Here is an 18,215-nt window from a genome sequence, read left to right on the forward strand (position 1 = left end):
AAATATTAGAATCATTTACCTCTGTGATAGTGGAGAGAATTGAAGGACTTTTTAAAAAGGATTTCATTCAAGTTCGAAACAAAGAGACAAGCGAAGACATTATATCGGAATAGCAGATTTTAAATAACAGCGAATTGCAGAACGAAGAGGTGAAGGAAATTCAGTTCAATATGCCCCCGGGAAATGGAATGGATGTTTTTCAAACTAAGAAGGAAAGGTTGAGGGGTTTGAAGGAGTGTAATCAGGAAATACTGTCTGAGATTTCCCCAAAGGCTTTGTTTCAGTCAATTGGAAAATTGTCAGGAGGTGTTGGGATTCATAACATAAGAAAGAAGATTCGAAGTGGAACTTTACAATTTTTATACAAAAATGGATTCTTAATCGCAGTTAAGGAGATGTGTTCACTGAGAGGAACTATTTTGCGAAGAGAACAAGATGAAGGTGGAGGAATAACACTGAAAAAGAGAGTTCGCAAAAAAGTTAGGAAAAAATGGAGATGGAAAAATTACAAACTTTTTGTTGGGGAGGATAGTAACAGAAATGAATGATTATATCTGTATTTAGGGATATGATTTGTTTTGAAAAGTTATACTATACTGAAAATGAATGATTTACTTATATTTAGGGATATGATTTGTCTAGAAAAGTTACATTAAATGTTATGTTTATATTGTTATGGATTACTGACCAAACTTTTATCATTGTCTTGAGGTATATTAATACTAAAGTTATATGTCAAGGAATGTTTTGTTGAAGAATCTATATATGCTTATGGGTTAAAAATGGTGCAAGGGTTGAGGGAAGGTTTTTATAATTTTTTTTAAAGATTCAAATAGTGAAGATGTTATTTGATTATACGTAATGGATTTGTAGAGAACAAGATGAATAAGTTTGTACAAAGTTATTAAGCAAGGAATGTTTCCAGGCAGAATTAATATAAGTTTGTGGGGCAAAAAGTAAAAATAAGGTTTTTTACAATATATTTTATTCGAGATTGGTTAAAATATTTCGCTCATTTCATTTCATTTCATTTCATTTCATTTTATTAGATTTCTATACCGCCCTACTCCTGAAGGACTCAGGGCGGTGCACAGCCAAACAATAAAAACACATACAATACAAAATTTAAAAATAGAATAAAATCGAATTAAATAATTTTGGCCCCAACAAATTTAAAACCCCAAACTTTTAAAACCAATTTAAAATTGAATATATAAATACTAAAAGATATTTAAAATTTTAAAAATCTTTTATAAAAGAGGGGGAAATTTAGGCCAGGCCGGCCTGGTGAAATAGTAAGGTCTTTAAGGCGCGGCGGAAGGTGCGCAGATCCGGGATCCTCCGTATCTCTGGGGGGAGCTCGTTCCAGATAGTAGGTGCCCCCACCCAATGTGTTAATATATGAAAGGGTTGGAGATGTGATGGTTAATTGTATCTGGGTTTTGATTGTGTAATGCTGAAAGAAAGAAGACTTGCTTATTATTGAAGAACGGATAAGATGCTATATCCTGTATTTGCTCTGGGAAGTCCGGGGGGGGGGAGGTCGGGGAGGAGGGGGGAGGAGGGAAGGGAAAACATGAGTAAAGAATCTGGAGAGATTCTTGGAGTTTACGTAACTGTTTTTGTTTTTTTTTTAAAAAAAGAGGTTGTTAATTTGTAAATGTGATTGTACAATCCATATATGAAAAGATGGCAAATGGTCTACGTTTTTCTTGTAAAAATGTTTTCTGTCTTGTAAAACTTTTTAATAAAAAAAAATATATTTGAAATCCAACAAATCAGACAATCCGAAAGCTCAGAAAAATGAAAGGAAATTCAAAGGCAAGTTTCAGTCTAATCTTCACATCTGTTCTATTATCTTCTATTCAAAATGTCAAGGTCAATTCTCAGTTTCTTCAGAAATATATGTCTTTTGGATGTCCGGTTTGGCTCTGCGAGCTTCGCTGACGCTCTTTCATGAGCGCCCGATCCCCGGCACCGTAAATGCCGCCAGAACAGCCGAAAAACAGCTGTCTGGTGGCGAAAAACCCTCTCCCCGGGCAAAGGGGAGAGAGAAGAGCCGACAGGCGGGGGTAGAGCCCCCCAAGTGCGCCAGGAGAAATCCTAGGGTGCGAAGGGTGTGGGCTCCCTATTGAAGCCTGTCAAGCTGCTCCGGACCAGGGACGACTCCGCTAAAGCGGAGCTAGAAGCCGTGACCAAAATCTGCTGAAAACTACTGGGGGGACTTTTAACATCTTTACTTTGATTGCAGACAGAGCAAATCAGGAGGAAAAAAAGGAAAAATCGCAAGTAACACTTTAACTCCGTTTTAAAATGCAGAAAATGGTGCCTGAGAGCGGGAGGAGGAAGCTGTTAGGGAAAGTGCTTGTTAACGCTTGTTAACGTTTGCAACAGTGATACAACTACTGGATTACACCTTAAGAGAAAGTTTTAAAGTGGAAGCGTCCAGGAAAAGAATTTGGTACCGAGGAAAAGAATTTGGTACTGATTTTTATTAAAATTTTGCTTTTATACTGTGTGGAAAATAGTTGGAATTGTCGTCCTGATAGCTGGATGAATACAAAGTGGCTGAAATATGGCTGACATCAGGGCTGGTGAATCAGCAAATTCTCAAGCGGTGACTGTTCAGGTTTTTCAAGAACTTTTAGACTCTTTTAATTCTGCTCTTTTGGATACAATTGAAAGAGCTTTTTCAAAAAACAGCTTGGAAAATCATGATGTCAGCGTTCCAAATTAGGCTTTCTTCCAGCGCTGACATAACAAGATGAACTTTTACCTAGTTTTGTAAGTTACAGATAGTGTTTCCTGGGAGACGAGGATGGGGGCTACATTCCTGTGAAAAGAACGTGCCGGGATGTAGAGATGGATCTGTATGATGGCCAATGGGACATTGGGGTTGGAGAGCGGAAGAGGAGGGGGTTGGAAGGAGGGGCCAGTTTGGCTGCAATTTGAATCAGAAATGTCGGATATTGCTATTCTTAAAATAAAAATGATTCATTAGACAGTTTGCACTTGAGAATGAAGTTTATTCAAGATAGCACCTAAACCTGACAGACAGCCAAAACTCTCCTCCAAATCCAGGCTGGCTGAGTTTAAATCATCCCGTTCCCTCCCAGACATCTGGTCGGACGGACTATGGCTGAAGCCAAGCTCTCGGAGGAAAGCCTGCTTCAAGAAACGGGAGGAGCAGAAGCGGTCGTGATTCCAGCCAACTTGGAAAATACAAAGGTAAAAGATAAAGAAAAACCCCTAAGTGAATTGGGAAGGGCGAGCTGGGGATGGGAATGGCAGCGAAGCCCAGACAAGGCAGCACCTCCCCACCCCAGGATGAGAGACGAGGCAGAGGACTATCAACACCAAGGCCGGCCCACCAGAGCTCAGCACAGAGAGGAGAGGGCAGAGAGGGGGGAGCCACCCCAGTTCAGAGGGAAGTTCGATGGTGACCCAGACAACCTCGCCCAATTCCTCGATTCAGCTGAGATATACATAGAGCGGTTCGGACACCTCTACCCTTTCCCCAGAGCCCTAGTGAATGCTATCTCGGAAGGGCTGGAGGGAGAAGCAAAGAGGTGGTCAGCATCACTCTACAAATACAGGGCAGCTACAAGATGCGGATGGGTTCTTGCAACTATTGAGAGCCCGTTATGAGGAGGAGGAGGAGGACCCCTATGTGGAAGACGAGCTCAGAAACCTAATGCAGAGGGGGAAGCCTATCAGAGAGCATATCCGTGAATTCAGGAGAGTCATTGGGACACTGCCTCCCCTACCAGAGCGATTGCTGGTGTATTTTTTTAGAACAAGCCTAGATAAAAGAATTTCCCAAGTGACTGCTTATCGTGACATCCCAAACCGACTCGCTGAATGGTTCCGGGTAGCGATAAAAGTCGACAGAGGGCTGCGGGCGAGTGACACGTCAAAACCACCAGAGGAAAAGGAGAGAGGCCGACCAGACCAGGGGCCACTCAACAGACGAGAAACCCCAACATCACAGCCCTCCTACAGACCAACTGCCCCACGGAGCCCACTGAAATGCTACAGATGTGGAGGAAGCGGCCACATAGCAGCAAGATGTGGAACGCCTAGACCGGGACCAGCTCCACCGCCCAAAGCACGACCGGAACGAGGGCCCAAGCGCGTCACCCACGTACCGCGGGAAGCTCCCCAAATCCCTGAGTTTTTCGCTCATCTGACCGAAACCAGAGGAATCCCAGAGGAGGGAGATCAGTCCCCCGAACCCTATGACACGGAAGACGAAGGCGAGGATGACCCGATGGTGAGTGGACCCGTCCATCCTTTTCTTTTCCCCATACGCCTAACAGCCCCCAAAACAGGGGCCCAAGAGACTTTCCAAGCCCTAATAGACTCGGGTAGCACACGGTGCCTAATCAACCTACCCACAGTTCTAAAATTGGGAATCCGAGCTAAACAGCTCAAACAACCAATTCGCTTCGAGCAAGTTGATGGGTCCCTAGTGGGAGGAACGTACGCCACACACTTGACTGAACCCGTGAGACTAGAACTCGCAGATCACTGGGAGACGATCCGCTTCATAATAGCCCCCAAGATGACAGAACCAGTCATATTGGGACTCTCATGGCTCGACAAATGGGGCCCAATCATTTGGTGGCAAGAGGGAACCCGCAGGCTGAGAATAGCAAAGGGGCCCCAACCCCTGCCGCCCCGACCAGAAGAATTCCCTCCCACGCTGAAACCCCAAAGCAGCCCTCCACTACAGAAGAAAACACCACCAACACAAGGGTCCCTCCCAGAAGGTGCAGCAAAGCAATTGGCAGCCGCACCCACCACCGCTTGTAACGCAAACCAGATCCCAAGGGAGTACCAAGACCTTGCGGGGGTATTCAGCGAGGCCGAGTGTGACATTCTGCCCCCCCACCGCGAGACCGATTGTGCCATCGAGATTATCCCAGGAGCGAAACTACCCAAACCTAAAATGTATGCCATGACGCCCCGAGAAATGCAGGAAATGCGGGACTACATAGACAAAAAGTTACAAAGGGGATTTATTGAGCCAGTGAAACCAAGGGTAGCGGCGCCGGTCATGTTTAAAGAGAAAAAGGACGGCTCCATGAGACTGGTGGTCGACTTTCGAAGTATCAACACTGTTTGCGTACACAACTTGTACCCCCTCCCCCTCATGAAAGACATGTTAGCCCACCTAGCTAAAGGGAAGGTTTTCACCAAACTAGACCTTCGAGAAGCTTATTACCGAGTACGCATAAAGGCAGGAGATGAATGGAAAACAGCATTCAACTGCCCCCTGGGTAGTTTCCAGTTTAAAGTAATGCCTTTTGGATTGCAAGGAGCCCCGGCAGTATTCATGCAGTTAATAAACGAAGTCTTACATGAACACCTTTACAAAGGGGTCCTCGTCTACCTGGATGATATTCTTATCTACACGGAGATCATAGACGAACACATACCCCTCGTCCGCCAAGTACTGAAAAAACTGCTACGGGCAAACCTATATGTCAAACTGCCAAAATGCGATTTCCACCAATCACGGCTAGACTACCTGGGCTACCGAGTATCAAATGAGGGGATAGAGATGGACCCAGCCAAGGTCCAATCAGTTCTACAATGGCAGCCCCCTCGCACCCGCAGACAACTGCAAAGTTTTCTAGGCTTTGCGAATTTCTACAGACAATTCATCCCCTCGTTCGCGAAGATTGCCAAACCTTTGACGGACCTCCTAAAGACAGGAAGCCCAGTGATGAAACCTCGCCCGGGACAACCCCTACAGTGGGACCTGACCTGCCAACAGGCATTTGAGATGCTAAAAGGACTGTTCGCGAAAGAACCTGTCTTAAAACACCCGGATCCGGAACAGCCTTTTGTCATCCAAGCAGACGCAAGTGATGTGGCAGTAGGAGCCGTGTTACTCCAAAAGAACAACCAAGGTGATCTACAACCCTGCGCCTACACCTCCCGCAAACTCACCGATACGGAGAGGCGATGGGCGGCGTGGGAGAAGGAAGCGTTTGCAGTAAGGTGGGCCTTGTTGACCTGGCGGCACCTTCTAGAGGGAGGCCAGAAACCATTTGAAGTCTGGACTGATCATAAAAACCTAGAGGCTCTAAAAACCCCACGAAAACTGTCGCCCAGGCAAGTGCGGTGGGCACAATACTTCAATCGTTTCAATTTCGAGCTTAAGCACATCCCAGGAGGGAGAAATTTCCTGGCTGATGCCCTCTCCCGGATGCCCCAATACAACAGTGAGCGGGAGCAGGTAGTGAATGCCATCATCCCCTCCACCCAAGCTGCGGCCCAAGTGATCACCAGACGGCAACGACGTGACCAGCAAGGCCAACTTGCAAGTGACTTAACTGCAAAATTAAAAAATGAAACGCTGACCGACCCCTGGTATCGGGACAATCAACATCTCTTGGAAGTCAAGAGATGTTGATTGTCCCGATACCAGGGGTCGGTCAGCGTTTCTTAGACTTCCGGTTTGCTGCTTGTCGCTGCCAGACGTTCCTTTGGGATCGTCAGCTTCCATCGCCTGTCAGAGCCGCCTTTACAACGGAATGGCGGCTCGAAAAAACTCCGTTTCCATGAGGAAACGGAGATAGAGCCGGCAGGGGTGGGTAGAACTCTCTGCGGAGTCCCAAAAGTTTTTTTTTTACTTTTGGGACGGAGCGGATGAGATGCCCCGTATCCCCAGCCGCTGCTCCGGGCTTTGGGAGACCTCTGCTGATGCAGAGCTAGGCGTCAAAAGCAAGCCTGCAAATTTAACAGACTACTCAAAGAAAATGTGAGCTGGACCTGTAATACTGAACCGCAAGTATTTTACTGATTTTTTAAAAGAAATTACTTAAGAGAGAGGAGGAAATGAAAGAGGAAAAAAAGCCTTTTAAAATGGCGTCGGCTGGAGGAGAGGCTGGAAGGGAAAGTCCTTCCGTTTTTTATTACTACAATGTAGCGGAATAAATACCACTGGCTACATTTGTAGACAAAACTTCGCTCCTGTGTCTTTTTCTCTTTTTTTTTCCCTTGGAGACCTGATATTGTTGTTGATTGGAAAGAAGTCTTTCTTGCTTTTTTTTAACAAAGCCTGCCTGGGCGGAAACATGGCACTGAGACTCATAAAGTCAGATAAACAAGAAGGGGGGGGGATTCCCCCACCAACAACTTAAAGGAACAAGTCTTAACTCTTCAGTCTGAGAAACCTGATTTTAATATAATAGAATTTTTTATAGAAGAGATTGAAAGAAGGGAGGAGATTGTGAATCAGCAATTTGAAAAATTTAAGCAGGAAATTAAAGAATTGGTGAAATCTAAGTTTGATTTTTTGGAGAAAAAACTCTCAAAAATGACTAATGGTTTTATAGAATTTATGATACAGTTGGACACAAATACTAATGTACTAGAGTCTAAAATGGAAGAAATTCAAGATAAATTGGACAATAGAATTCAAAAAATTGAAAATGACTTGATAAACATTCAGGATAATAGCTTAGAAGAAAAACCTAAAATGGATGCTGATCAAAAGTATGGTAATGCAGAAAATCTGCAACAGAAGATTGAAAAAGAGATTTTAATGGTACAATATAATTTCACAGAATATGCGATAAGATTAAGAGGTTTGCAGGAAAATAATAGAGATGATTTAAGGAAAATATCTTCTGAATTTCTAGCTGGGATTCTAAAGGTTCAACCTGATGAAGTGTTTTGTAGGATTGACAGAGTTTATCGAATTAACTCCTGGACTGCCAAGCAAAGGCAATTGCCTAGAGATGTGGTGATTTATTTTACAGATAAAGAAATTAGGAATAATATCGTGCAAAATTCCTTCAATTCTAATTTGCAATTGCATGGAAGAAAGATTTGGATTTACAAGGAACTCCCACCTAAGATATTGATGGAAAGGAAGAAATTTGGTTTTCTGGTGAATGAGTTAAAAAAGAGAAATATCTCATTCAGGTGGGACGCCCCAGTTGGTATTATATTTAGATATCAAGGAGAAAGATATCAGCTAAATACTGTTGAAAGAGCAGAAGAATTTTATCAAAATAGGTTGAAAATGAACTTAACATCTTCAGGTACAATACAGGATAAGCAGAAGGAGCCGGAAATAAAGGTAAAATATCGAAATATAGAGACTGTACCAGATGAATTGCCTTTGGATTCATTGGATACCCCAGCTGGACTATCTACAAATCTGAGAGAAGTGGCATCTAACCTTAATGTGATGACTTATCAAGGCAAGGATAAGCACGGAAACCAATTAGGGGAAATACAAGGGATAAAAAAGAAATATGAGATACAAAAACAAAACCAACAAGACCAATCTACAAAGCAGAACAAAATCCGACCAGATGATACACAATTTGTAGAAAAGAAACCAGGATGGAAACCAAACCCACAAAAAGAAAAGAAAAAAAGAAATAGGTGGCATAATAATAGAAATTTCTAAATCAGGCAACAGTGAAGCCAGTGACTTTAAAATATGAATGATTATGTGTAAACACAGAAGAGGCGACGTATTGGTTAATATCATCCTGAAGATTGTGGCAGATCTCTGCATGGCCGTAATTTGGGGACGTGAAATGAGCCTTAAACTGATGGATTTGAATTATCCATTTTGGAATTTTTTTTTGTGTTGATAAACATATTATATTATCTTGAATTACAAGGCAAGAGAATTATGCTGGGGCATGCAGAAGATCGGGTTGTTACCCACTACGATGATGGGAATTAATAATCCTGATGAAACCCACAATTATTACTATACGGAATATAATTATAATGTCACTCGGGTGGTTGTTTTTACTTTTATACATATAAGAAGATATTTACTACTGATGGGGGCAGATATGATTGAAGATCCTGAATAAACTGTTGCACCAGCAAGCTATGTTACCCGATTATGGATGTTGGTTCTACCAATCCAGTGGAAAGACCTTACAGAAGATACTATATGGATTATAAATTTAAAGTCATTGTCTTTTCTTTTTTTTTATTTAGATATAATGGAAAATATAGACATATATTTTTAAGTAGTGTGGGCAGTGAATTAAAGATATTAAGAAATGTTGTGTATGATAATTTTGCATGATAGTGGGTGAATAAGCTAGTTAGTAGATTGATTAGTCTAAGAAAAGGGATTTTTAAGTGATATATTTAGGGGAGTGGAGGAAATGGATAGAGTGGAATAAATGTTAAACTAGATTTTATGGGGAAGGCTGCTTTGAAATGTTATAGTAATATACATAGAAGATTAAATGTTAAAGTAGGACTTATTGTATAGTTTTAAAGTGGAGAAGTTATTTTATAATGTCATAGTATAATGTCTTTTTTTTTTTTCTTTCCTTTTTTTCCCTTTCTTTTCTCTTTTCTGAAATGTATGGATAAAGGGGGATGTTATAATATTAATAATATTTTTAGTAAGTAAAGGTCAATATCTAGAGGAGGGAGTAAGTAATCTGTTATGAATTAGGTTTTTTTTTTGTTATGAAGAAGTCACAGGGGGGGATGGGTGGGGTGGGGAGGGGGGGGTTAGGGAGGGGGAGGGAGAGGGGAAAAAAAAAGGGGGAAAAATTTGTATTTGAAAACTTTTTCAATAAAAAAAATAAATAAAAAAAAAAATCTCTTGACAAAAAGAGATGAACTAGCATGGAGGGGGACAAAGCTCTATGTCCCACAGAGTTTACGCATCCTGATTCTCAAGAGGAACCACGACGTTAAACCAGCAGGACACTTCGGGTTCCTAAAGACTCTGCACCTAGTACGAAGGCAGTTCTGGTGGCCACACATGAGAAAGGACGTAGACAGTTATGTAAAAAGCTGCACCATTTGTGCCACGATGAAGACAAGGCCAGGGTGCCCGCCTGGATTGTTGCAACCAGTAGCTGACCCAACAAGACCATGGGAGGAGATTGCAATGGACTTTATAGTAGACCTACCGAGGAGCAGTGGAAATACAGTGATCTGGACTGTAATAGACTTATTCTCCAAACAGGCACACTTCATTCCTTGTAGTGGACTGCCTTCAGCCCGTCAGTTATCCAAACTGTTCCTGAAACACATTTACCGCCTACATGGAGTCCCCAGGAGAATCATTTCCGACAGAGGGGTCCAGTTCACAGCAAAGTTCTGGAGGGAGTTTCTACGATCCATAGGTTCATCCCAAGGGCTCAGCTCAGCATTTCACCCGAGCACCAATGGGGGGGGGGCAGAAAGACTGAACGCTATGATAGAACAGTATTTAAGATGCTACGTCGACTACCAGCAGTCCAATTGGGCAGACCTATCTTTTGCGGAGGTTGCATATAATAATGCTGTCCACAGCAGCACGGGGCTAACCCCGTTCAAAATAGTGAGTGGCATGGATTTTGTTCCCATGCCAGAATACCCGAGGGAGCCCCCTTCCTCAGTCAGTTTGACCGACTGGATGGCAATGTTGAGACAAACTTGGGAAAATGTTAAGAGGGCGCTGGCAAAGGTGGCTCAATCTTATAAGGAACAAGCAGACAAGCACCGAACTCCCCAAAGACCATTTCAGCTGGGACAGAAAGTTTACCTCTCCACCAAGTACTTGAGACTTAGACTCCCGAGCAGGAAATTGGGCCCAAAATTTATAGGACCATTTCCTATAATAAAAATAATCAACCCCGTTACAGTGCAATTGCAGTTGCCACGGCTTTTGGGGAAAATTCACCCCGTTTTTTACAGTAGCCTTCTAAAACCTGTAGTGGGGTCTACTTTAAGGCCAACGACACGTGAACCCCCTGGGCCCCTGGTTGTTGGGGGCCAAACGCACTACGAAGTGCAGCGGATTCTTGATTCAAGATGGCACAGGGGGCGCCTTCAGTACTTAATTAAATGGAAGGGTTACCCATTGTCAGAGGCTTCCTGGGTGAAGAGCGCAAACATTCAAGCTGATCGCCTTATAGCAAAATTCCATGCAGACCACCCGGGAAAGCCGGGAGGGGGGGGTGCACAGCCAGGAAGGGGCTGATGAGACTTATCTTGTTGTGTTTTTTTCCTATGGAATAGGTGATGTCGCAGAAGTGAAGGGAGAGGGGCCGGATGTCAGCGTTCCAAATTAGGCTGTCTTCCAACGCTGACATAACAAGATGAAGCAGAGAGAGCAGAAGCTTGATTTATTGCTGAGATGAACTTTTACCTAGTTTTTGTATGTTACAGATAGTGTTTCCTAGGAGACGAGGATGGGGGCTACATTCCTGTGAAAAGAACGTGCCGGGATGTAGAGATGGATCTGCATGATGGCCAATGGGACATTGGGGTTGGAGAGCGGAAGAGGAGGGGGTTGGAAGGAGGGGCCAGTTTGGCTGCAATTTGAATCAGAAATGTCGGATTCTGCTATTCTTAAAATAAAAATGATTCATTAGAGAGTTTGCGCTTGAGAATGAAGTTTATTCAAGATAGCACCGAAACCTGACAGAAAGAAGAGAAGAACAGAAGATTAAAAAAGATATCATCCTGTAGATTTTGAAATTTGCATTTGGCAAATATGTGTTTTAATGGTATTAAGAGATTTTTAAAATGTTTAACATAAGATTATATTATTTTAAAAGATATATAAGATAAATTGTGTAAGTTTTCAAGATGCCCAACTTTTTGAAGCAAAGAGGATTAATGTTAAATTTAGAATTCTATTACAAAATCATAATTAGTTTTGGATAGTAAAAGGGCTGCTTTCTAAAAAGTTAGAGGTATTAAAATGGTTAATTGAAAATTTGAAAGATATCCTCCTGCAGATTTTGAAATTTATATTTGATAAATAAGTGTTTTAATGGTATTAAGAGATTTTTAAAATGTTTAACATAAGATTATATTATTTTAAAAGATATATGAGATAAAATGTGTAAGATTTCAAGATGCCCAATTTTTTGAAGGAAAGAGGATTAATATTAAATTCAGAATTTTATTAGGGAGTAATGTTCAAAAAGAATGATGTTCGAGGGTAAGGAAATGAAATTTATTCATGATTTTTACTGCTTGTAATACTGCTAAAGTATTGGATTATACATCAAGAAAAAGTTTTTTTATAACTAGGAAGAATGAATTTAATTTAATTGGTCTTGAGAATTTATAAAAGGGAGGTTGATGAATTGGAGCAAGGGGAGTTAAAGAACATGTGGGAGTTTTGAACTTTATAATTAGTTAGTTTATTTTAGCATATGTTTGTTAGATGCTATACCCTGTTTTTGCTCTGGGAAGTCAGGGGTGGGTGGGGAGGGTGGGATAAGGGTTGGGGTGGGGAAAAACTGGTGAATAGAGAAATGTTTTAACAGAAGAAAGTATCTACGATTAGAATACAGGAGTTGCTCAGATACTAAAGGAGGAGAATATTTCACAGCAAAGAAGTTAGAAAGGAGAGAGGAGGAGAGGGTAGGAAGAGGAGATGGAGGGAGAGGAATGGAAGAAAGGAGAGGAGGAAGGGAAGGGGACAGGAGTAGGAGTGAAGGTGAGAAGGGGGGAAGAAGAGAGAAGTGGGGGAAAGGAAAAGGAAGTAGGATGAGGTAGGAGAGGAGGAAGGAGAAAGTAGGAGAGAAGAGGAGGGAGGGAAGGGAAAGAAAGGAGGAGAAGAAGAAGGTTTGTTGTGGAATGAGGGAAGAAAGAGAAGAAGAGCAACTCCGAATGTAATTAAAATGTCTTATTTTAATGCTTTCTTTAAGGGAAACATGTATATGTAGAATTTATCATGTATAAGAAAATGTACATTTTCTATTATGTGGGGAGGGGGAAAGGGTGGGGGGGAGAAAATTGTATTTCTTATAAAACTTTTCAATAAAAAAAAAAAGAAATATATGTCTTTTTTCCTTCTGCCACTAGATGGCACTGCAGGTTACCTTTTAATATTGAGTCCGTACTTTCGTCACTTTACAGTTGCTACAAACTTTCACCAATCATTTTCTCTTATATCCCATTCATAAACAAAGTATCGTTCATTCAGTTCAGTCAAAGTCTTAGTATCCAATTCCTTTTTTAAGCCAATTTCAAATCTCCAAGTCTTTTTTCCCCCTTCACTCAAAGTCTGGTAAAATGTCTAAAATGCTTTCTTCCACCTTCCTCGCAGCCAAAATATCCAGATGTGGATGCACACCCGCTCCCACTCCTCGCTCAGCCAATCTTTTCCACCCTATCAATCTTTCAAGAAAAAGAAGGATCAAGAAAAAAAACTCTCAAAAAATAGTAAAAAAAGATTTTTAAAAATCCTCACCTCGATGTCACAGGCTGTCTCTTTGCTTCCTCTTTTGTTGCAGCCATCCTAGCTTTTTAGTGACTTCTAGGTCGCTTTCCACCCTGTCCGATTTGAGGAGCTTCTTCTGGTCTTTCCAGGGAGATTGTGATCTCCCTGTGTTGACCGGTATGTGTTCCTCTTGTTTGTCATACCTACAGGACAACTTCGGTCACCGATGAACTTCGGACAGCAGGGCTATTGACGACCCCTTGGGAGCAACCAAGGAGTCCGTCTTACCGCCAGGACGTTGGCCACGCCTCCTCTCTCTGTTATTCTCAGTTTAAGAGGTTTGTTAGGAAATTGTTATTACCCAACTGGTTGGTCAGGAAATATATAAACCAACATTGTGTGTTTGTAGCTAAATGTATTATGTAGCTTTAAAAACTGTGTTGCATCATCCTGCATCCTGATTGGCTGAGCTCTGTAGCCAATGTACTTAAGGAGAGCTGAATTATGGTTTGTGTGGACACTACACCATTTTACCTGCTGATATGCTGTAACTCTATATTTGATCTCTCTGCATGATCATGGCTTGATCATGGCTATTTATTGCTTTTCTAATATTTATTGACTGTTTTTATATTGAACTTTGTTCCTGATTGAAACTAAAGAAGATCTGTTTTATTGTAATTGTCTACAACTGGTAAGAAGACTTTATATATGAAAATATCCCTAGACTGATCTTTATCTCACTTTATATGTGTATGACTTGGAATGTTTTTGGACTATGATTTTGCTTTTCCCTAAAAGTAAAATATTATCAAAACCCACTTTGTTTGTATATTAACTGTTATTATCCACAATCATTCTCAGTCGCTTTCGTGCGTAAACTCAAAGGGTAATCTGCTCAATAACCCACATTGGTTGTGAGCCAAGAATATCCTTAACAAGGTTCAGTTGAAGGTTCCACTCTCCATTGTTCTGCTTGTGGAGCTTCAATCTGGTGTAGTGCACCCAGTCTTTTTCAGCAGTTCTTACAGCAGTTTCAATGGTCAGCAGCACTTATTTTTATTTATTTATTTATTTAATCTAATTTTTATACCGCCCTTCTCCCGAAGGACTCAGGGCGGTGCACAGCCAAGAAATAAAACAAACACATATAAAATTAAAAGCAATTTAAAAAACATATTAAATAATTTGGCTCCGATATCATTAAAAAACTAAAACAACCCATTAAAATTAATGTTTAGGCCAGCCCAGCTTGTTGGAACAATAACATCTTGAGGGCACGACGAAAGGTGCGTATGTCAGGGATCATCCGTATCTCCGGGGGCAATTCATTCCAGAGGGCGGGTGCCCCCACAGAGAAGGCTCTCCCCCGGGGGTCGCCAGTTGACATTGTTTGACCGACGGCACCCTGAGGAGTCCCTCTCTGTGGGAGCATACTGGCCGGTGGGAGGCTATCGGTAGCAGAAGGCGATCTCGTAAGTACCCAGGTCCTAAGCCATGGAGCGCTCTAAAGATGGTAACCAACACCTTGAATCGCACACAGAAGACCACCGGAAGCCAGTGCAGCTCGCGCAGGAGAGGTGTTACATGGGAGTGCCGTGTCGCTCCCATAATCACCCGCGTGGCCGCATTCTGGACCAGTTGGAGCCTCCGGGTGCTCTTCAAGGGGAGCCCCATGTAGAGAGCATTACAGTAGTCCAGACGGGAAGTGATGAGGGCATGAGTGACCGTGCACAAGGAGTACCGATCCAGAAAGGGACGCAATTGGTGAATCAGGCGAACCTGATAAAAAGCCCCCCTGGCCACAGCTGTCACATGATCTTCTAGAGACAGCCGTGCATCCAGGAGGACACCCAAGTTGCGAGCCCTCTCTGAGGGGGCCAAAATCTCACCCCCAATAGTCAGTGATGGAACCAGCTGGCTATAACGGGACGCCGGAAACCACAGCCACTCAGTCTTGGAGGGGTTGAGTCTGAGCCTGTTTCTCCCCATCCAGATCCGCATGGCCTCCAGGCACCGGGACATCATGTCAAGGGCGTCATTGGGGTGGTCCGGGGTAGAGATGTACAGCTGAGTATCATCAGCGTACTGATGGAACTTCACCCCAAAACCATGGATGATCTCACCCAGCGGCTTCACATAAATGTTGAACAGGAGGGGCGAGAGGACCGACCCTTGTGGCACCCCACAAACAAGGCGGCTCAAGGTCAACCTCTGCCCCCCTGCCAACACAGACTGCGTGCGGTCAGAGAGGAAGGAGGAGAACCACTGCAACACGGTGCCCCCCACTCCTAACCCCTCCAACCGGCACAGCATGATACCATGGTCGACGGTATCAAAAGCCACTGAGAGATCTAATAGGACCAGGACAGAGGAACAACCCCTGTCCCGAGCCCTCCAGAGATCATCAACCAATGCGACCAATGCCGTTTCCGTGCTGTACCCAGGCCTGAAACCCGACTGGTACGGATCTAGATAGACAGCTTCATCCAGGTACCGGGGAAGTTGTCGCGCCACCACACTCTCAACAACCTTCGCCACAAAGCAAAGGTTGGAGACTGGACGATAGTTCGCTAATACAGCCGGGTCCAGGGAAGGCTTCTTGAGGAGGGGCCTCACCACCGCCTCTTTCAAGGCGGAGGGAAAGGACCTTCCCACCCAGGTTGTAGTTTGGATTCTTTCCAGGATTTAATGAGGACCCAGTCTCCAGGCTGGATATTGTGTACTGCAAATTCTAATGGTGGCTGTTGAGAAAGAAGTCCTTTATTTCTGAGAAGAGACAAAGAAGAGGACAGCCCCAGTATACAGTCCAACATAACTTGGTTTCTAATATTAACTGATTTTTCAAAGTATGGCTCCCTAGTTTTGCTTTCCAGAACATAAAGGGTGACAGGGTGTGTAGTGTTCCTGCCTAATCCCGAAGAGTCCATCATTATTTGTATTTATTTATTCATTTATTTTATTTTATTTATATACCGCCCTTCTCCCGAAGGACTCAGGGCGGTGAACAGCCATAATAAAACAGTGTACAAAATAGAATTTAAAAGCAGATTAAAATAATTAAATCATAGGCCGAATTTAAAACTCTCATTTAAAACCAATTTTAAAACCCCATTAAAACCAAATTAAAACCATTTATCCCATCAAAGCGGCTTGCTGAAATAACAGGGTCTTCACTGCACGACGGAAGGCACGGAGGTCGGGGATCCTTCGTATGTCTGGGGGCAATTCATTCCAGAGGGCAGGGGCCCCCACAGAGAAGGCTCTCCCCCTGGGGGTCACCAGTCTACATTGTTTGGCTGACGGCACCCTGAGGAGGCCCTCTCTGTGTGAGCGTACCGGTCGGTGGGAGGCAATCAGTGGCAGAATGCAGTCTTGTAGATAGCCAGGTCCTAAGCCATGGAGCGCTTTAAAGGTGGTAACCAACACCTTGAAGCGCACCCGGAAGACCACCGGGAGCCAGTGCAGCTCGCGCAAGAGGTGTTACATGGGAGCGACGGGTTGCCCCCATTATTACTTGTGCAGCCGCATTCTGGACCAGTTGGAGCCTCCGGGTGCTCCTCAAGGGGAGCCCCATGTAGAGAGCGTTACAATAGTCCAGACGGGAAGTGGCTTAGGACCTGGTTATCTACGGGACCGCCTGCTACCACCAATAGCCTCCCACCGGCCAGTACGCTCCCATAGAGAGGGGCTCCTCCGGGTGCCGTCGGCCAAACAATGTCGACTGGCGGCCCCTAGGGGGAGAGCCTTCTCTGTGGGGGCACCTACGATCTGGAACGAGCTCCCCCCGGAGATACGGAGGATCCCGGATCTGCGCACCTTCCGTCGCGCGCTTAAAACGTTTTTATTTCATCAAGCTGGCCTGGCCTAAATCTTCTCCTCTTTTAAATTTAAATTTTAAATACAAATTTTAATCTGTTTAATTATGGGGTATTTTAAAATTCAGCCAAATTATTTAATTCATTTTAATCTTATTTTAAATTTTGTATCTCTGTGTTTTATCTTCTGGCTGTTCACCGCCCTGAGTCCTTTGGGAGAAGGGCGGTATAGAAATTTAATAAAATAAATAAATAAATAAATAAGTGATGAGGGCGTGAGTGACTGTGCACAAGGCGTCCCGATCCAGAAAGGGGCGCAACTGGGAAATCAGGCGAACCTGATAAAAAGCCCCCCTGGCCACGGCCGTCATATGATCATCCAAAGACAGCCGTGAGTCCAGGAGGACACCCAAGTTGCGAGCCCTCTCTGAGGGGGGTAAGATCTCATCCCCAATAGTCAGTGATGGTGTAAGCTGGCTATATCGGGACGCCAGAAACCACAGCCACTCAGTCTTGGTGGGGCTGAGTCTGAGCCTGTTCCTCCCCATCCAGATCCTCACGGCCTCCAGGCAACGGGACATCACGTCAAGGGCATCATTGGGGTGGCCTGGGGTTGAAATGTACAACTGCGTGTCATCGGCATACAATTGACACTTCACCCCAAAGCCACGGATGATCTCACCCAGCGGCTTCACATAAATGTTAAACAGGAGGGGCGAGAGAACTGATCCCTGCGGCACCCCACAAGTGAGGGACCTCGAGGTCGACCTCTGCCCTCCCGTCAACACAGACTGTGTATGGTCAGAGAGGAAGGAGGAGAACCACCGTAAAATGGTGCCCCCCACTCCCAACCCCTCTAGCCGACACAGCATGATACCATGATCGATGGTATCAAAAACCACTGAGAGGTCTAGGAGGACCAGGACAGAGGAGCAACCCCTGTCCCGAGCCCTCCAGAGATCATCAACCAATGCGATCAATGCCGTTTCCGTGCTGTACCCAGGCCTGAAACCCGACTGGCATGGATCTAGATAGACAGCTTCATCCAGGAATCGAGGAAGTTGTCTCGCCACCACACTCTCGTCAACCTTCTCCGCAAAGCAAAGGTTGGAGACGGGACGATAATTAGCTAAAACAGCCAGGTCCAGGGAAGGCTTCTTGAGGAGGGGCCTCACCACCGCCTCTTTCAGGGCGGCTGGGAAGAAACCCTCACCCAGCGA

At 43.9% G+C, this 18,215-nt stretch overlaps 1 protein-coding gene across 1 annotated transcript in view; it reads left to right on the forward strand.

The window, feature by feature from the left end:
- EPC1 (enhancer of polycomb homolog 1) overlaps positions 1-11,505 on the forward strand; it is a 331,961-nt gene extending 320,456 nt beyond the window's left edge. The window contains exon 13 of the mRNA XM_070944631.1: positions 11,017-11,505. Within this exon, the coding sequence (XP_070800732.1) occupies positions 11,017-11,034 (18 nt within the window). The 3' untranslated portion in view covers positions 11,035-11,505. The remainder of the gene's footprint in view (positions 1-11,016) is intronic.
- Positions 11,506-18,215: the final 6,710 nt, after the last annotated feature.

The sequence above is a fragment of the Pituophis catenifer genome, unplaced genomic scaffold, assembly GCF_029215685.1.
Source record: "Pituophis catenifer annectens isolate HBS135680 unplaced genomic scaffold, rPitCat1.0.hap2 SCAF_5, whole genome shotgun sequence".
In the NCBI taxonomy this organism is placed as follows: domain Eukaryota; kingdom Metazoa; phylum Chordata; class Lepidosauria; order Squamata; family Colubridae; genus Pituophis; species Pituophis catenifer.